Genomic DNA, 21362 nt, shown 5'->3' on the forward strand with positions numbered 1-21362 from the left:
AAATTTATTCATATAATAACCCAATATTACAATTATAAAATACAGATATCATAAAATATTTCTTTTTGACTACATTATAGTACATTACATTGATTTCATGTATTCAATGAAATAATTGAGGAGTTTTCCATTTATTAAGCTGTTTGACATTTGCTTTGTATGCATAATAAACCAATAGAAGTTCAAGTTCATTTCAAAAATTGCATAGATATTTGCTTCCATACAATAAATTATCTTCAACACTATTGCATTGTGGCAATGTGTTTATGTTATGTGTAAAATATTCAAAATTAGGGAATCATTGCATACATGGGATCATTACAAATTTAAATTGTATAATAATTGCCATTTACATATTGTATTATTCAAAATAAATAAAAGTGTTGAAATTTAACCTTCATATAACCACCAAGTATTAGTATTAATTAATTAATTAGTATTAAAATCAGTATTAAATATCAGTGTTTCGGTCACAGTGGCTCCAGTATATTGGCCTGGTGGATAATGCTGTTAACTTGCATGTGTGAACATAGCTTTTTAAACCTTTGATTGTACATTAGTTCATCCACTTTCGTAGCCATGTGTACGGAATTAAAGAGGAACGGTTTGGAAATAGTCGCTCAAATATCTTTCTGTAATAGAAAGCTTCCTTTGATTGTGGCGTATTAAATGTGTACACTTCAGGGGCATCCTTCATATCTTTATCAGTTACCTACAAAAATAGATAATTTTTACATGTATATTATTATAAATCAATATACACCGCTTACTGAATTTTATTTGTTTTCTAATTTTCCCAATATTGATCAATGTTTGTTAAACCATTGCATTTTCAACACTTGAATCTGAATGAATAACATCATTGTGTGTTTACAGGTAAGTGATCTGAACCATAATTCACTCCATAGTGGAACTGGGGCTTGATGATGAGCTGCCATCAATATTATAAAATCATTTTTTGTTAAATTTAAAAAATGTACATAAAATCCCAGGTTGCGTTCAGCTTACCCTGAGCATTCGTGTAATATAAAATAGAAAAACCACTGGCTAAAAAGACGAAAACAAAAATAAAAACAGTCTAAGAATACAAATGAAATAAAATTTGTCCTATAATAGTATACTACTATTGTATTATTATTACTAGGGACAGAAAGTCACAGGACAGTGCTCATGAATAATTTATACATGAGCTTGACTACCATTCCAAGGATCCTGGGTTCAAGTCCTGTCATGTCAGGATTTTTCCACTGAAAATTACAACTCCACTCCCGAGGACTTGTAAAAAGACTTTGTTTATATATATAGAGCATCTTGTCACTGTGTATATGTGAACAGGATAGACATTTTCCTCAATTAGAGAAGTAAAAGAAAACATGTGGTTGAGTTAATAGGCTACTGAATATTTATTTCCTCCATGTTGTTTAGAAGAGTATTTTTTCTGGTATCAAAAAGGTTCATTAGCCACAGCCCTTTTGTATTATGATTAGATTCAAGAGTCTTTTTCCAGAATCCCTCCTCATGGATACCAAAATATGCTTGTCTTTACAAATATATTTAGTGAATAAAATAGTTACCAAATTTTCTATGTGTTCTTGCAAAATTGCTTTCCATGTCTTTTCAAGAGATGACACTCCGTCACTAAATTCTTCTTTCTTTCTCCATAAAACTTGCTCTGGTAAAAGATTGGTTCCATCAAATGCCTTGCGCAAGAGCTCCTTTTCTATTCCACCTTTGGGTGTACGAAGATTTGGAGGTATCGACAAAATGTAGGACACTAAGTGATGATCTAAAAATGGTACTCGGATTTCAAGCCTAAAAAAAATAAAATATAACCAGTAGAGCTGTCGTCATTTAGACGGGTGATATACTTCATAAATATGAGCATTCTATATCATTGGCAATTGATATTAGATTCAGGGGCAGATTTAAGATGATTGGGGGGTTGCCTTACAAGAGAAGCGGACAAACCAGGCTTGGGGCTGAGGTGCTGCCAAGCATTCTAGAGTAATTTAGGTTGTTTCAATCAGTTTATGGGTGCATAAATCTGGTAAATTTATGCAAGAAGTTGATATGATTAAAAAGTAGGTTAGGCTTTTCCTGTGTGTACAGTCTTTCCACCCACCTAGCACTCCCTCCCCTTGATCCCCTAAGATTATAAACTTATTGCCAATTAGTAATCATAAAAATGTTTTTCTAACCCATGTGCAGCTGTAATTCTATCAGCTCTTAGGCCACTGAACAAGTACATTGTGTTGAGTAGTCGGTGGCTCTCCATTTCTGCTTCTTTAGAATTTGGAGCAAAATGAAAATAGCCATAACCTTGGCAGAGTTCATCAGCACCTTCTCCTGAATAAACCACTACAGTATCTGTTTTTTCTTTGATATACTTTGAAACAAGGTACATGCCTAAATGTGACGTTGTAAAAAAACAAAAAATAATGGAGATTGTTGAAAGGAACTATTTTAGCTTCAGAAGAAAAACAATTTGTTATTGACCTTGTTTGACCTTGTGGATAAATTACCATTTACTGCAACAAATGCATATCGTATTTATTTGAAAAAACGGCACCCATAGAACATCATTTGGAATAAACACCCTCCTCGAATAAAAGCCACAGGGCATTTATTTATATCTTCTCGCATAATACATAATATTGACATATTACAACACATTCTCATTTGTATCAGTAGTAGAATTCATTGATTAACATGATGTAGGGGCATTTACTTAAATAAATATGGTAAGGGTAATAATTTTACATTCAATGCCAACATTAACAACATCATTTTTAACTTTTTTTGGTTTGGTCTGTTCCATTGGATTTTTAGTATTCTTTTTAGTATTGTTCTGAAACTGGATTTTGCAATAAAGAAAACCTCTGATTATCTGACTACAGTTTATTTTCAGATCACCTACCAATTGCAGATTGTATAGTAGCAACATCATATGATTCAAGAGCATATATAACGTCTTCAATAACTTCAAAGCCTTGTTCTGGAGTAAAAACAATCTCGTGGTGCTCACTTCCAATGTGTGCAGCTACTTTCCGTGCAGCAGAAAGATCAGTGCTCTCTGTACTCATTCCGACTGAAAAAGTCTGAAACGGATAATCAACTCCATTCTCTTGAGCAAATTTGGATGCTAATGCTGAAACTAGACTTGAATCCAATCCTCCTAAAATAAGATACATAATATTGTTAGGGTTCGATACATTATCATTGAAATGTACACACATTCAACTTTCTGTCAAATGCCTATTCTAGTAAATCATTGTATATCACATATATTACTGTAGTGTAAGCACATACAAATTAAAATTTCTCTACACTGAATTTAAATAGGCTTCAAATATTATTTAAATAAGCTCTGTTATCTGCTGATACAGTGATATATATAAACCAACAAATAATATTTTGACACTTAATTCGATTACACTAAATGAAAGATGGAGGGAACATCTACTAATTACAACTTTTAAATGCATTAATTCATTTTCATATTTATTTACCTGTAGTTAAAGTTGTAAAACAATAATTAAACAACAAATTTTAACAAATGTTCACTAGTAATAGTATCCCTATTATAAGTCTAAAAAGGGCCAATCTGGGAAAAAATTAAAATTAATTAATTATTAATTAATTTAAAAAATTGTTTCTCAACTGATTTGTGTTATATGGGGTATAAATATCCAAAAAAAATTCCAGCTCATCTGGCCTGGGAAAAGCTGCCATAAAATACAAATTTTTGCTGAAGTGTAGTTTCCACTAGCGACGCAACAGAACCGACGCAACGCAACCGACGCAACGTAAGAAAATGCCCTTCCAATAATTGTGTTTGCCCCCGCCTGCGTGACATCAAACCTGCCTCAAACAAGCAAGATATTCTAAAGAAGTAAGTTAGACATGGACATTTTAAGATCATCTGTCATAATAACCTTCGGTCAACCACTGGGGGTTAAAGTAATGCAGATTTGTTGTCAGACTTGGAGGATTCTCAAGAGCTGGGAAAGTCAAAAAGGTATTGAAAACATCTAAGCTGTGCCTGTATATCATTAGATGGTATAACTTGTTAAGCACGATTGTATACAGGTATGCTTTCATAATTGCAGCATCAGTGGGAGGCTATCTACACTAGCAATGCTTGAGCTGAAGACAAATAAGATACATGGGTTTTCTCTATTGTCATCATGTCTGACAAACTGATTCTACATCATTGTAACACGTTGTGTGATATCCATTTTTCTGAAAAATCTTGTATCGTATGTATGTGGAAATTTTTTGTTTAGGCATATTGGACATGATCAATTATTGTGTCTTATATCTGGAGACAAAATGGTACATCCTCAGCTTGTGTCATTATATGATAAACAGCTTCATCTGCTAAGAGCTTTTGAATATGCAGCACAGAAAATCTGAACCCACCATTATGTCCAACCCAGAAAGCTCCTGCAAAGATGAACTTTTCCGAGTCTGATTATTATGACTAGTAGATGAACAGCTAGATATACATTTTCAGAGTGTACTGTAGTATAAAACTGTTGACATTCATTTGGATAATTAGGTATGATCGGCAACAACTATCGTCGATTTCTCCACTTATCGCATGATACTTATGCATAAATCCAGACCAGTTGGGTGACAAGTGTTGGTCCCCAGTGTATTAGGTAACCATCCATTTAGTCCATGGGATTTAGACTTTTAACTCACACAAATTGCAAGAAAAGGTTTTTTTGATGAAATGTGTTCTTTAGACCTTACTGAACACATTTATCAACGTTAGGACATTTTTCGACAACGGAAAGTAGCCTAATTTGCATAATTAAAAATGGCGGCCATTTTTAATAACGTACTATGTATCTTGGAAACCGCTAGTCACAGATACTTAATTATGGTGTTAAAATCATTAGAATATATGTTTTTATATTCACTTTAATGAAAAAGTTTGTCCAAAAATGAATGGAAGTGCTATTTCTAACATTATTGACCTTTGACCTTGATTTATCATATCTCAGCAACCACTAATCTGAGAGACACACAATATGGCTCAAACTGTTCAAAAACTACATATTTATATTTAAGTCTAATGGCATGTTTTTGCAAAAAATGGCCGATTCTAACATTATTGACCTTTGAACTTTGCACTACATAAAATCGCATAACTTTGAAAATATTGTACATATGAAATTATTTTTAGTGTCAAATTATTCAGAACATACATGTTTCTATAGAGTCCAATGACACATTATGTCCAATAATGACCTATTGTATGGTTATTAACATTTGAACTATATTTGAAAAAAGTCGCATAAGATATGTTAATGCTTTACTTGCTTGATCCATAAGGTATTTGATTGGAACATGCTTAACTGAAAGTTGGCCATGCTTCTCTTAAGGATTTGGAAAATATATTTAAATGTCTACGTCTAACGAACTTCTTTAGAATATTTTATTTTTTAGGTTCTTCATGCGAATGATATAGTTACAGTACATCGCTGATATCTTGTTTCAGTACCCCCTGGGGTCATAACCATTGTGGTTCACTATCACCATATTGACGTATTCTCGTGATCACTTTCCAACTTATTTCAGAAGCTGAATTTTGTTTTTTTCTGTAACCTTAAAAAACATAGGCTAATCAAAATCATAATCAGCTAATAGTAGCTGATTAAATTAGCAAAAACCTGTACCTTATGGTGGCAATTTTTTAAATAAAAATGGCAGCCATTACATGAACTTCAAAAAGCTGTATTTAGATTCCTTGACCCTCAAAACATACACTTTGCCACCAAAATTACTTCCATACATGATGTAGAAGCTCGAGGTATGAGGTAAAATCTGTAAATGTTATGGCAGCCATTTTGAAAAACAAAATGGTGGCCATTAGGTGAACTTTGAAATGCTGTATTTTGATTCCTTGACCCTCAAAACACCACTTCACTACCATACATGATGTAGAAGAGGAGATATAAAAGTGGAAACCTGTATTTTATGGTGGCCATTTTAAAAATCCAAAATGGCGGCTTCCCATGCCAGATGAGTTGGAACTTATTTTTGGTGGATATATAGACCCCATATGACACAAATCAGTTGAGAAACACTTGTTTCTAATTTTTTCCCAGAGAAAGTGGAAAATAGGGATACTAAACGGTAAAGAACCTTTAAATACAGAGAAAAAAAGAATGGAACTACAAAAAATATAACTGAAAAAAATATAAATAATATATATATAAAGTCATGGCTAGCTAAAGAGATCCTTCTTTTTTATTAGGGAGGTTTCGCAACCTTACGAATACGATAACGAAAACGGATACGTCACACATTTGTGAAACTTTTAAGCTTATCCCCATTTCATATTTGTAAAGCGTATTCGTGTTGACGAATATCACCAGTCATATTCGTAACTACAAAATGAGTATAGTTTTTGATATATTTTGCACATTTTGCATTTGAATCAATGATTCATGATTATAATATAATTATAGATTTATTGAAAGTAATTTACTAAAGTAATTTACTAAAATGCCAGGTCAATTTTGATAAATAGCAGTTTTTAAAGTCCTCACTCGCTTTGATGTTACGCTAGGCCTAGGCAGCCAAGCAACACGTACCTGTGCTTCGCTCAAATTTACCGCAGTCATATTTTACTCTTACGACGCTCTCAATATTTCGTTGCCATGCAAAACAGATTTTTACTGGCTTACGAATACGTGTGCGTGACGTATCCGTTTTCGTATTCGTAAGATTGCGAAACCTCTCTATTTTTTACTTTTCATTTAACTTTGTATATGTATGTTTTTTATCAAAATTTTCTGTATATCTTTCAAATTATGTATGCTTTTATTTTTTATATGTTATAACTTTCAAACATTGTAACTGGACAATTTTAAAAAGCAGTACTAACATTATTGAAAATGCAATCTAGTCAAAAGAGATAATAAAAAAATAATTATTAACAATTATTTGAACATCCATTAAATCAAGAAAATTGTTGTTGTTTTAGAACCACCACATCCAAATATTACACTCCTCATATACCACCAAATTTCACAAATGTGAACAAAAAAGTATCTGTTCCACAATTAATAGTTTAGTAAGATTCAGACTTTTCATATGTTACCTGATAAGAAGCAACCTACTCTTCTGTTTGCCATAAATCTTTTTGTAACAGCCTCGGTAAACAAGAATTGAATATTAGCTGCATGATCTGCATCTGAAATTAAGAGTAAAATCTCGAAGTATATATAATGTGAAAACTTGCTTCTCGCAAATAAATAATATTTATTATAGAATTCAATGGTATTTTTTGCATTAATTTATAATACAGCATAGTAATATATGCTTTTGTACTATCACACACTTTATGATCAAATTCCAGAACGATTCGGCCCTCCCAGAGACGATTTAGCCACTTTTAGGCCAAAACGTCCCACTTTTTTAGACCAAACCAATGATTTTTGTGGTATTTTTAAAATTTTGATATCAAGTGTTTGAACTAATATTTAATAACATATTTTGTTGATACAGGTATGGGTATTATCATTCATCCAGGTAGTATTAAGTTTAGAAAACAATTAAATCTAGTCAACTGGATTTACTGTACTTGTATATAACGACGTCTTACAACCTATCCAGGTCGTATAAACATGGATAGGTTGTAAAAAGTCGCTGCTACTATACAGTCCAGTTGTATTCCTAACATATTTTGTTGATATTTCCAATGTTGATTCTAAAAAATGTAATTTTTAGTCGCGTGCAACATGACTCTACAACTCACTATGTCGGACGGTAAACACTACCTTGAGCATGCGACTGCAGCCATGTATATGGCCTTGTTTTTTGTAAAAGAAAACAAAACCAAACATTAAACGCAATTAAATAATTGATTTTTTTTTGCATCTGCATTGCACAGTTGCTTAAATGTGCCAAATTGGTCAGGCAGCATTTGTCACTATATTAACTTTACTTCATATATTTAGCCAAGTTTGATTTTTCACTTTTAAGTGATCAAGGACATCACAAGAAACAACTTCCAACTTGTTGTCCAAATTCTAAACGCGTTTTTCATTCGCTGGGGGCGCTTTTTCAAAATGGCCGCCTATGCTATCAAGTACTTATATCTCTCTATCTAATTCTATTCACTATAATGGAACATTTTGCCCTAAAATGACCGGAAATACTATTTCTGACCATTTGACCTTTGATCTGATCTTATCATATCTCAATAACTATTGGTCAAAAAGAGTTGATATTAATTATCCCAAATTGTTCAGAAAATACATGTTTCTATTTGCTTTAATGCAAAGGTTTGTTTCAAGATGGCCGGAAAAACCATATCTGACCTTTGACCATAACCTGTGTGATATCCACAACATGTTGGTTATAGATAACATTTTTCGACAGATTGCTCAGAACATCCATATTTGTAACACATGATTGATTTTTCAATTATTGATGCTTTAAAACATTCACTTAAGCTTGGAAATTAAAGTTTTAAAATAAATAAAAGCCACTCATTATCTCCATACATAATCCTAGCCTGTGATTGGCTGAAAGTTCAAGCAGATTAGATTTCATGCGTTTAAAGTGTTTTTTAAACCGATTTAAAAAGTGTTTGCTGGGAAATCATACTTATTATTAGTACATATACATTTACTTGTATAATAATGTACCTATGCTGATATAAATGTTGTACAGAGAGGCCTTAGTTAAATAGTTATAAACTAGTTCCATGCTAGCCTGGTGAGATCCCCGTGGAACTCAGTGACAGAAAGATGATACAAAAGCAGCATCAATCCTAATTATTGATGGAATGTGTGTCGTCAATATGGTAAAGAAGGTGTCTGATAAGTTCAATGCTTCTGACTTTGCATCTGAATTTGTTAACCTGATTGTTGGTATGAGCACACCATATGATGAAGTTCGTCTTTTATTTGATCAATATCTATCAGGATCTTTAAAAGAATCTACACGAGATAAGAGAACACAGAAAACAATTACCATACACTACCATGTCAATGATTACACTGAGATTAAGAACATTAAGACATTTTTATCGCACATAGAGACCAAAGCTGAACTTACAAAATACCTGTCAGAGAAGATACTTAATCACTTCAAGAACAACACAAAGAAGGTCCTAGTAACACATCACACGTCCATGATGGCAAATTGCAATCTCTCAGAAATTATCATGATGCCAGAGATGACACACGAACAACACACATTGGAAGAAGGGGACCAACTGGTCTTATTGAATGCCTTTGATTGTATGAACAAAGACCCAAGTGCCAATGTTGACATATTTTCTGTAGATACTGATGTCTTTATCCTTTTAACAGGAAGCTATCCTCTACTTCCTCCAATGACCACATTTTGTAGGAAAAGAGGGGAAAAAATACCTATATGGAAATGCTATTACCGACTTGAAAAACAAATATCAGCAGCACTGATTGGATGGTACGCATTTAAAGGTACAGATAACACAGGTACATTTGCTGGAAAAGGAGTGTCCGCCCATTTCAAAGCACTTATGAAATGTGATACTAGATGCATTTGCTGTATATGGACTGACCTCTGAAATACCCAATTGGATTTTCAGGCAAATGGAAAGTTATGTTTGCATATTAATACAGTATTTCTAAGATCAAGGCAGATTATGTCACAGACTTGAGATGGATGTTATTTGCACAGAAAGGCAAGGAAGGACAACAATTACCTCCAACCATGGGAACTCTTAGACCACACGTGGAAAGAGCATACTACATGTCTATTGTATGGAATTCATTATGCAAGCCAACTCCATCTATTCCACCAGCAACTGACTACTCCTGGCAACTACAAGATGGTCACTTGAAGCCGGTATTTTGCAACAATCCACCAGCACCAGAAGCTCTTCTAGAAATTCGTCAATGTACCTGCAATGGTTTATGCTCAACAAATCGCTGTAGTTGTAAGAAAAACAACTTGCTCTGTACTGATGCATGTGAGTGTGGTGATGGATGTGAGAATACAAAGGACTCGAATGTAGAGCTAGTAGACGATATCGATGAACTTTATTGACTGGAGAGGGTAATCTGACTATCATCAATAGTTATGGTATGTATTTATTTATAATAACAGTTCCATTGGTGATTTGAAATATTGATTTTGGAACAAGGGATATCATCAACAAAACCACAAGTACCGGTACAAGTTATAAACAATACTAGACAAATCTATAGTCTCTCAGTTGTGGATATTACATGCATTAGGGCAAGAGGTCAGATATGGCATTTCTGTTTGCTTTAAAACAAAACATTTAATTACAGTAAATATAAAAAGGCATACTGCGAACAATTTGAAACAAATTTCAAGTCTGTGTGACCATTAGTTACCGAGATATGATGATAGACGGTCAAAGGTCAAATGGTCAGAAATGGCATTTCCAGTCATTTTCGGTCAGAATGTTCCATTAGAGTAAATGGAAATATGTACCTTACGAACATTTTAAGATTAAAACCAAGTCTCTACGATTAGTGGTTGCCGAGATATAAGTACATGATAGCATAAGCGGCCATTTTTAAAAAGCGCCCCCAGCGAATGAAAAACGCGTTTAGAATTTGGACAACAAGTTGGAAGTTGTTCGTTGTGATGTCCTTGATCACTTAAAAGTGAAAAATCAAACTTGGCTAAATATATGAAGTAAAATACAAATGCTGCTTGACTACTGGGCCGAATCATCCCACTACCTTATGATCTGTTTTTTTCTGGATTAACTAGGAGTCATTATCCTTTAGAAAATGACCTTACTTGGTATTTGACATGATGTTTCCAAAGCCCATTTTGGTACAACAGTTATTGAATGAAACTGATTTTGGCAAATAAATACAGCTTTTCCGTCATTTCCCAAATTGTATTCTTCGTAATGACCGGGTAATAACTGGGATATACCATTAGCCTCCTCTACTTTCTCAATTCCTAATAGTCCCTTTGCTTCTGAACATATGGCAAGCACTCTTTGTTTTTCCTTGTAAAGACGAAACAATGGTCGAACGCCAATTGTATCCCGTCCAATATACACCTAGTAAAACAGTCAAGAAGGAAGAATTAGCTTTGTTATGATTTACCTAAACCCTGTACTATGGACCAAACTCAATCAGATTAAATGCAATAAAGCACCTGAACCAGACATGATTCCCCCATGGATTCTGAAAGATAACAGTAGCATAATTGCAGGTCCTCTATGTGCTGTCTTTAATTCTAGTCTCAGGGAAGGGGTTATACCTGATATTTGGAAATGCGCAAATGTAGTGCCTATCCCGAAAGCTAGTCCACATAGAAGTATCGAGAATGATATTTGCCCTATTTCACTTACTTCTACAACAATGAAAGTTTTTGAAAGTTTAATTGGAGAACAAATTTGGGCCCAAATTAAATATAAAATTAATCTTAACTAGATTTAATTCGTCACTATGACGAATTATAGGCTATATGCATTGATTAAAATAAAAATAATTGATTTTTAAAAGATATATTGATTGATTGATTTTGTCAGAATCTTTAATTATTTATAACTAGGTCGTGTCCACAGATAATTCCAGTGAGAAAAAACTGGAGATTTCAAATGTACGTACTGCAGGACTATAATACATTGTCGTTTACAGAAACGAATACATAGACACAATGATTTATGTAGTCAAACAAAATTAGCGCCCTGGGAATTACTTACGAGAGAGAAACTTGTCACAAAATGAGTCCAATGTTGTTATTTGGACTCATTTAAACAAACCCAATTTGTGTTTTGTATGTAACATTAGGGTTGAGGGATGGGGAAGAGGATAGGTACGAAGAGGAACAATTTTTAAATATATTCTTATCCACTCAGTAACGAAATATTTTTTTAATGTTTTATAGGCCTATAAATAATATACCACTAAATACAGTAAAACATTTGCGATTTAATACTCTCACTGTCATAGTCGATTGAAATAGTAAAGTACATGTAACACCACTACGACGTTTATATATTTTTTAATTATTAATTAATACAAACGTTGAGAAGCAACTGTCAGTGTGTTTATGTGTTTATAATCTAACAGTAGGGCCTACCCACACTCACAGTAATAAAGTTTATTTGTATATTTGTTTATATTATATTTAACAGTACCAACACTCACAGTAAGAAATTTACGATTCAAATGGCGATCAAAAGTGGTTTTAATACCTATTTACAGTATTGTACAGCATTGCAATACTATTTATGTTTATTCTCCAAGGGCCCATAAATTTACCTACTTGTGTTAAACCATGGAGGTAAGCCTACACCTCTATGGTTTAACCAAATAATTTGGAATGTTCCATTCATCACAAATCAATACATTTGTATAAACGTATATTAAATCTAGCAAAATCGTAGAGAAAATCGGTCTGTCTTCAACATTATGATGCTGTACTCGAGCTGTTTAATCGGTTTTCAGCTATTAACAACAATTATCGTACGAGGAGATAGGAAAATGCGAAGCATCCTCGTATTATTGTAAGCGGGTATTTTTCAAGATATATATCCATTAGACAGTGTATACCACGATCGGAAAACACCCCTATTTGGGGAAAATCGTTGAACCTAAATTCGTTTTAATTGTCAATAACTAATTATCTAACTCAATTTAATTAGTAAACAGGGTTACATCAGGTGGTTAAAATCAGTACCGAAAGTACGAACCAACTTTACATACCATCGAGTAAACATTCTAGAAATAACGCGCGATTTACCTAGTTTTGCCCTTACGTAAATTTATATATAGATATATGAAGATAGGATCTTGCTAACGCAAATACAATAGCCGGTATCACAATCCGATCAAAGATCCCTCTGCGTATAATGCCATAAACCACATTTGTTACATAATAATAAAGACATAAGTTACTTTTTATATAGATTTCATTATAAATCATGTGTATAATCTATACACTAAGAAATAAAATTGAACAAACAATATGGATAATAAAAAAAAAAAATCTTATTTCGTTTTGTTTCCCACAGTGAGACTCGGTACCTTGAATGCTATAGACACGAGCACAGACCACCGAGCCATACACAACTGACTAAAAGTTGAAGTATTTACTATCCATGCAGTAACCACTTTGGTGCAGATAGATTATTAAATACCGCAATGAATTGTTATTATAAACACATTTTTATCTTTAATATATGAACATTTTAAAGAAGAAAGTTAATATAAAGTTAATATTAATTTTGTTATTTCGGCCCAAGAAAATGTCATAGTTTGTTTGATTGTCGAAATTAATTTTTAAAAATTTAGTATGTAATTATCATCATCATCCGTTACGCTATTCGTCTTGGGTAGACATTGCGTACGCTAATCGTTTCCATGACTCTCTTTCGGTGGTCTGATGGTCTGTAATTAATGATGACTTAATTAACCTTTTTTCTCTTAAATTCATAATAATTTTAAATGATTTGATGATGATTTTAAAATTTAGCATATTTTCACCATTTTGTTAACTTACATGTGCGTAGCCTGTCTTTTTGACGTGCTCGTAGAACGCAATTTTGAGTTGAAAGGTGAATAAAATATGATGAAGTTATTAAAGAAAGGTTGTCAAACAGAAATCGGGCAAAAAGAGTGTGTAATAATGTTTAACCCGCAGTGCGCGTGTAAAAATTATAATTATTATAATAATTATTATAATTATAATTGCCTTACCTTAAACGTACTCTAATTTCATCGAAAATCAATTTTGAACATTTTAAGCACACGTACGCATGTGCTATAATGCTGAATGATGAAATATGACCTGAAATTTATGAGTACCAAATTTGGTTTAACCCTTGAAAATTAATTATTTGAGGAGTCTGTTTGGATACAAATAAAAGACAGAGGAAAACAACAAACAGCTATGTGCTATGCTAGAGAAGGTCAACACTTTAAACTATCCACAATTAGTAATTGTAGGAGATTTTAACTACCGAGACATTGATTGGCAACAGAACGTAGTATACGGAAATGATGCTAACAACATTTGCAAATTCTTGGAATGTAACGATGTAACGATCTGTTTTTATACCAACATATACAAGAACCAACTAGATTTAGAACCGGACAAACACCAAGTACGCTGGATCTTATTTTTACCAACCAAGAAGACTTGATTAGTGATGTAACCATTGGATCCCCTACTGGCAAGAGTGACCATGTGACTATTAAATTCAATACGCCGGTTGGACTTAAAGTTTGTAATGAAGATATACTTGCGAAAAGCTACTACAATGGAGACTATGACATGGTAAGAAACCAATTACAAGACATTGAATGGATTAATCTATTACCAAATTTATCCGGACCAGAAGCGTGGGACATCTTTGAAAATATAATGCAAAAATGTATAGATGACTGTATACCCATGCGAAGGAAATACACAAGTAATAAACCACAGTGGATGAATAAAGCCGCACTGGAAGCTGTAAAGAGGAAACGCAAATGCTGAAATAAATACTTAAAAATAAAGAAAAGTGATCCATCAAAAGAATCGTATTATTGGGACCAGTACTGTGAAGCAAGAAATGAAGCTACCACACTTATTAGAAAGACTAAATCTGATTTTGAAAATAGACTGGCAGAAGAAGTTAAGGATAATAACAAAAGTTTTTGGAGCGAAAACAAGAACAAAATTGGGCATTCCAGATATAAAGACACCAGAAGGAAAATTGGCTACATCTGACCAGGATAAAGCTGAAACTCTCAACACATTTTTTGGAAGTGTCTACACCATAGAAGATTTATCAACAGTACCTCACTTGGAAAAGAAAACCGAATCTAAAATAACTAATATCGACTTTACAGTACACGATATCGATAGCCTTCTCATCAATTTAAACATTAAAAAATCACTGGGACCGGATGGACTGCACTCTCGTATTTTGAAGGAAACCCATGAAGAGATTGCACAAACATTGCAGATGATCGTTACCAAGCTGATGAATGAGGGTGATGTTCCAACAAGCTGGAAAAAAGCTACAGTGGTACCAATCTTCAAAAAAGGAAGGAAGGATGACCCAAACAACTATAGGCCTGTAAGCTTGATGTCGGTGGTATGCAAGATTATGGAAAAAATTATACGGAAGGCACTTACAAATCATCTAAATCAAAATAACTTGTTAAGCGATGAGCAGCATGGTTTCCGTAGTGGCAGGTCCTGTACAACGCAATTGCTGGAAGTCTTGGAGAAATGGACAGAGGATATTGATGATGGTCACTTTATTGATTGTTTGTATTTAGATTATCGAAAGGCTTTCGACAGTGTACCGCATCAACGGTTACTTAGCAAGCTCAAATCATATGGCATTGAAGGTAACCTGTATCGATGGATAGAGAAATACTTGACTGGACGATCACAGAAAGTTACACTAAATGGTGAACTATCACAAAGTGTAAATTTCACAAGCGAAATCCCATCTGGAAGATCGTTTATCATATTTATTAACGATCTTCCAGATGTTGTTCTTTCCGACCTCAAACTCTTTGCTGATGACACTAAATTATTTAGAATTGTAGACAACCCAGAAGATGCTGATGCTTTACAAAGTGATGTCCAAGCAGTCATGGATTGGTCAAAGAAGTGGCAGCTGCCCTTCAACAAAAATAAATGCGAAGTTATGCAATATGGGAAGAATAATCAACATCATGAATATACAATGGATGAGGGAACAACACAGAAACCAATCAAAGTGGAGGATAAAGTGAAAGACCTGGGAGTCACATTTGATAAGAAATTAACTTTCAGTCTCCATGCAAGTGATGTAGCAAGAAGAGCAAATATCAAGCTGGGAATGATCAAAAGATAATTCAAATCACTACAAAAGAAAGGTTTCATCCAACTTTACAAAACCATTATAAGACCAACATTGGAATACTGCAATACAGCTTGGTATCCATTGTATAAGAAAGATGAAGAACGAGCCACACGACTTATTCCTGAGACAAGGCATTTATCCTACCCAGACAGATTGAAAGAACTGAATCTTCTTACTTTAGCCTACCGAGAAAGGTCAGATGTCATACAAATTTTCAAAATTATAAAAGGATTTGGTAACCTTGATGCCAACATGTTTTTTGATATGGACGAGAACTCAAAAACAAGAGGACATATTTTTTTTAAAAAAAAGCAGAACTAGGACCAGACAAACCACTTTTTCATTCAGAGCCATAAATAATTGGAATTCTCTACCTGGACATGCTGTTGAAGCCAATACAATAAACCGATTCAAATCAGCATTGAAAAAATATTGGACAAACCACCCAATGAAGTACGACCCTTACATCAGATGCACTGGGAAGTATTAATGGGCAAACAAGCAACGCTTCCAGCCTCTAAGTAAGTATTAGTTATATGCATGATAATGCATATAACCTAATCAGTTTGGATGCAGCAAAGAGTGTCAACTGTTGATGCCCTTATAAAAATTTTTAATGAATGTTTTTCCGCAACGGAAAAAAAAACAAGAACAACACTTCTGTTAGACTTTTGGAAAGTGTATGATCTGATAGATCATGGAAATTAGGAAACTTGGAGTAGATTCCTACCTTCTATCTTGGATTAGAGCTTTACTTTGCCATCGCCAACAACGTGTAAAGATAGGCAACGCCTTCTCTTCATGGAAGGGTGTAAATTGTGGTATCCCCCAAGGCTCGTTGCTGGGGCCCATTCTCTTTGCTTATGATCTTATGGTGGGGGTGCTATGAATTAAATACATGGACGACACCACTGTCTATGAGCGCATTGGTAGGGATGGTATGAGTCACTTGTTGACACCGCTTGCGCATGGGCTAATGATAATCTTATGGGTTAGCTGCAAAACAGTTATAAAATCAAATTTTGACCCATTGATCATAAATGGAACCCCCATCGAATGGGTAGATCAAACCAAACTCCTGGGTGTTACCCTCACTGATAATCTGACTTGGAATGTCCAAGTAGATTGCATGTGTAGGAGGGATAATTCTAGACTTTATTTCCTAAGGCAAATGCGTAAAGCCGGTTCACGAATTAAGTTGTTTTTATTGTAGTATTGTCCGACCTGTAGTTGAATATGCTGCGCCAGTATGGGCTACTTGTTTGACCCGCTTACAAGTCAATGCTATTGAACAAATTCAGAGAAGGGCTTTTATAATTATACTCCCATGGTTTTCGTACAATTATACCTTTGCTTGAGGACCTATGTACTCGACTGTGCAAGGAATACTTTCGAAAACTGAAAATTCCGAGCCATATTCTTCACAACCTACTTCCACAAACATGTCACATACCATATAAGTTAAGATCAGTGAATTTCCTCTACCAAAATGCAATAGATCAAAGAACTTCATTATTAACACCGGTATTTTTAATGGTTGGTAGATGGTAATCCTTGAGCAGTCGGGTACTAAGATTTATTCTTAGATTTATATTGATTGTTTCCCTTATTTATAACTTATATAATTCGTAATTTTGTATATATTTTCTTAATTTGTTGAATTGTTCAACTTCAATTTGTATTTCAATTTTGTTTTATAAATTACAATAAAGTTTTTATCTATCTATCTATCTATCTATCTATCTATTAAATCTACAAATACACCAATCATACAAATTTGCACCACAAGAAGACAGGCTGCAATGGCAGGGAAAAATGATCCAATATACTGGACTACAGTTAATGTACCCAAATAAAACAGTTTATTCGTGGTCATAGGCATAGCGTGTAGGTATTGGCGTAACGCAGAGGACTGAGGCCCCTGATTGGGATGCTAAGTGGCCCTCTAATGCTGGAGGTTTCAGGCGTTTTAAGGCCGTTTCAACATGTTTTAATTTCTATTTTTCTCCTGCTCAGGTGCCATGGGCTTAGACAGTGAGCGCTCATAAATGTTATGCCACTGTGTAGGCCGGACCTACATATTTACCTTTTTAGTTTTTGTGTCAAGAATACAAACGGCAAAAACTCCATCTAGCATCTTGGTCATAAAGTCAATTCCGCCACGACCGTACAAGTGAATTAAAACTTCACCATCACAGTCACTTGTGAAGTTGAATCCATAATGGTCACGCAGCTGAGGAAAGTAATAAGTAAATTCCAAAATTCCTTGTGAATTTAATTAAAGAAAAAACTATGGTTAATTATCATGTTTATCGTTACAAATACAAGTACAAGGTTTTTAAACCATGGTAAAGATGCTCTAGCTGACAGTACTTATCTTACCTTCTTATAATTGTAAATTTCACCATTGTACATCATGATGACATGAGGGAATTCCTTTATTCTCATTGGCTGCATTCCAAGTGCATCATCCATTATGGCAAGTTGATGAAACCCAAATAAGCAGTTGGTAAAATGATTAATATTTTGCATACAGAATGAATCGGGTCCACGGTGCGATATCTTGCATGCCTTTTCAAAATGTGTTTGCAAATCTTCTTCACTTCCAAATATTGCCCAAATTCCACACATCTTACTGGCTGCAATTAAATTATTGAACTGTTGATTGGATTTTGTATGTGTTACAAAATAGTGTAATGTTGAGTGAAGTGAAAAGGCTATTAAAAACAGTAAATATTATTCATAATTTTTTATTACAACAGTAGGCCTACAGTATAGCAAATAGTGGTAACAGTTAGTTCTATTATACCAGTATAAAGTGTCTGGCACCAAGAGAGCTAACCAGATCTAAATAAACTGGAGAAGATCTCTTGAGAGCCAGAAATGATAATTTTTCATTTGTATTAATGTAATCATGCATGTGCACTCTAATTAGCACTTCCCCGTTTTAGAAATCATGATTCGTGATTGCCTTGACACACTGTCGGGGAATATCTGGTTTTCTAAACTGGACGCGATTTGGGGGTACTGGCAGATTAGGATGAAAGATGAAGACCGTAAGAAGACAGCGTTTATCACCAAGCATGGCCTGTTTGAATTCGTTAAAATGCCATTTGGCCTTACCAATTGTCCTGCAACTTTCTCCCGTGCCATGGGTTTGGTGCTCCGGGGATTGACGTGGGATATTGTATTGGCATTTCTCGATGACATTGTCGTGCTGGCAAAACGTTCGAAGATCATCTCAGCAACCTCTCTCAGGTTCTGCAACGATTTCGTATTAACAACTTTAAACTTAAACCTAAAAAGTGTGTTTTCTTTCAGAAACAGGTTGAATTTTTAGGGCGAATCGTTGGTGAGGATACTGTGGCGGTGTCCGATTCGGATATAAAGGTTGTTCAGGACTGGGCGACACCTACCAATCTGAGAGAAGTACAGCAGTTCTTGGGGTTGGCTAACTACCATAGAGAGTTCATTGAGAACTTTGCTGGTTTAGCTGCACCTCTATATGAAATAACTAAAAAAGAGGGGAAGTTTCACTGGGATGATGAACAACAAGCGTTCACGTCACCGGCCTGAAAGCTGCTCTCGTTCAACCTCCTCTACTCGCCTTGCCGAACGGGACTAATGAATTTATTCTGGATGTCGATGCTTCGGATCAAGCGCTAGGAGGCGAGCTGCTCCAGGTACAGGAAGGTAAAGAGAAGGTAATTGCATATGCAAGTGCCCGTCTAACTCATGAACAACGGAACTATTGCACTACACGCAAAGAGTTGCTAGCAATTGTGTTCATGACAAGGTATTTTAGGCACTACCTTCTAGGCAGACCTTTTAGAGTGCGGACAGATCACAACAGCCTGACCACCTGGCTTCTCAACTTCAAGCAACCACAGGGGCAACTCGCTCGGTGGATTGAGGAGCTGAGCCAGTACCACCTACTGATTGAACACTGCCGAGGACAACACAATGGCAACGTCGATGCTCTTTCTTGCCGACCAGAAACTCATGACAGTAGCCACGAACGGCCTGCGCTTGAGGTGCTTCCCTGTGGGGGCTGTTCGTACTGTCAACGAGCGAATGCAAGATGGTCAGCGTTCCAGGATGAAGTAGACGACGTTGTGCCCATAGCCCACGTACACCAGGTAGTCGTGGACCACCCGGAGGGTACCCTACCAGGGGACCCCGGTGGACAGGTAAGTATAGAGGTATCACGGACTGCTACTAACGGCACAATTCAGTTTTCTTTTCTACAGGACAACGACGGTGGACGAGTGGCTGCAGTACAGCTACGGCCGAAGGGAGCCGAGTGTTGGGGTTACTCACTGGACGAGCTAAGGAGACATCAAACGAGTGATCCTGACTTGGCACCTGTTCTGGACTGGTTGCAGAATGGGGAACCCTCCGAGAATCAGCTGTTTATCTCCAGCGCTGCCACCAAACACTACTGCAGGCTGAACAGGCAATGCCTGCAGCTCACGGAAGCAGGTATACTGTTCATCAACCAAGCAGAGGGTACCGGACGACTACTTGTGTTGCCCAAGGAGCTACACGCCGTAGCTCTCAGGCTACATCATGATTTGCCATCGGCGGATCATCAAGAGGTCGCCCGGACCAAGTTTCGACTGAAGTTTTTCTGGTATGGTATGAGCGGGGATATACAGAGGTATGTACAGACTTGCAATATTTGTAATAGAAGCAAGAAGGCCACTCGCAAAGGTCGACCGAATTCCAGGCCGGTGTTCCTATGGAACGCGTACATATCGATTTCCTCGGCCCGTTACCAAAAACTGAACAGGGAAACATCTACATTCTGATGATGATCGACCAATTCACAAAATGGGTTGAAATCAGCCCGCTCCCGTCTCAAGTTGCAGAGGTAACCGCTAGAGCCCTAGTAAGGAACTTTTTCTCTCTCGGTGTACCTTTTCAGTTACACTCAGACCAGGGGAGGAATTTTGAAAGTGAATTGTTTGCATCTTTATGTAAAGTTTTACAGATCCACAAGACCCGAACGACAAGTTACCGACCGGCGGCTAATGGTCAAGTAGAGCGATTTAATCGCACACTAATGGATGCTGTACGATGCTTCGTTGGGAAGAGACAGCGAGACTGGGATGTCTATCTGCCGCAGATTGCTGGTGCACTACGCGCCACGGTGAACCGCTCGACTGGTTTTACTCCAAACATGCTGATGCTGGGCCGAGAGGTTAACTTACCAGCTGATCTCATGTTCGGAGAATGCTGGTCCACCAATGAGCAGGAAGCCACCACCTACGTTGCAGATTTGGTAAAACCGATCCGTGATGCCCATGGCATCGCTAGGGAAACGCTAAAGCAAACTCAGAAGAGAATGAAACGGGACTATGATCTTCGAGTACTGGAACATCCACACCAATGTGGGGACAAAGTCTACGTTCTTGACAACGCTACCCCTCGGGGAAAGTGCAAGAAATTGTGTCCCCTTGGAAGGGGCCCGGTATTATTACTAAGGTTATTAGTTCTTATTATTTCA

The 21362-nt window shown here is 35.7% G+C and overlaps 1 protein-coding gene across 5 annotated transcripts in view; it reads right to left on the reverse strand.

Moving 5' to 3' along the window:
• LOC144836882 (asparagine synthetase [glutamine-hydrolyzing]-like) overlaps positions 1-21362 on the reverse strand; it is a 27103-nt gene continuing 5741 nt past the window's right edge. For 3 of the 5 annotated variants that reach the window (XM_078691795.1, XM_078691796.1, XM_078691792.1), the window contains exons 2-9: positions 18236-18492; positions 17940-18086; positions 10789-11059; positions 7118-7210; positions 2918-3175; positions 2199-2406; positions 1575-1812; positions 1-712 (exon numbers count right to left, since the gene is read on the reverse strand). In XM_078691795.1, the coding sequence (XP_078547921.1) occupies positions 557-712; positions 1575-1812; positions 2199-2406; positions 2918-3175; positions 7118-7210; positions 10789-11059; positions 17940-18086; positions 18236-18484 (1620 nt within the window). In that variant the 5' untranslated portion in view covers positions 18485-18492 and the 3' untranslated portion in view covers positions 1-556. Of the gene's footprint in view, positions 713-1574; positions 1813-2198; positions 2407-2917; positions 3176-7117; positions 7211-10788; positions 11060-17939; positions 18087-18235; positions 19383-21362 lie in introns of those variants that run through there. The other 2 variants (XM_078691797.1, XM_078691793.1) reach the window with 2 other exon arrangements.

This window comes from Antedon bifida, chromosome 3 (genome assembly GCF_963402885.1).
Source record: "Antedon bifida chromosome 3, ecAntBifi1.1, whole genome shotgun sequence".
NCBI lineage: Eukaryota > Metazoa > Echinodermata > Crinoidea > Comatulida > Antedonidae > Antedon > Antedon bifida.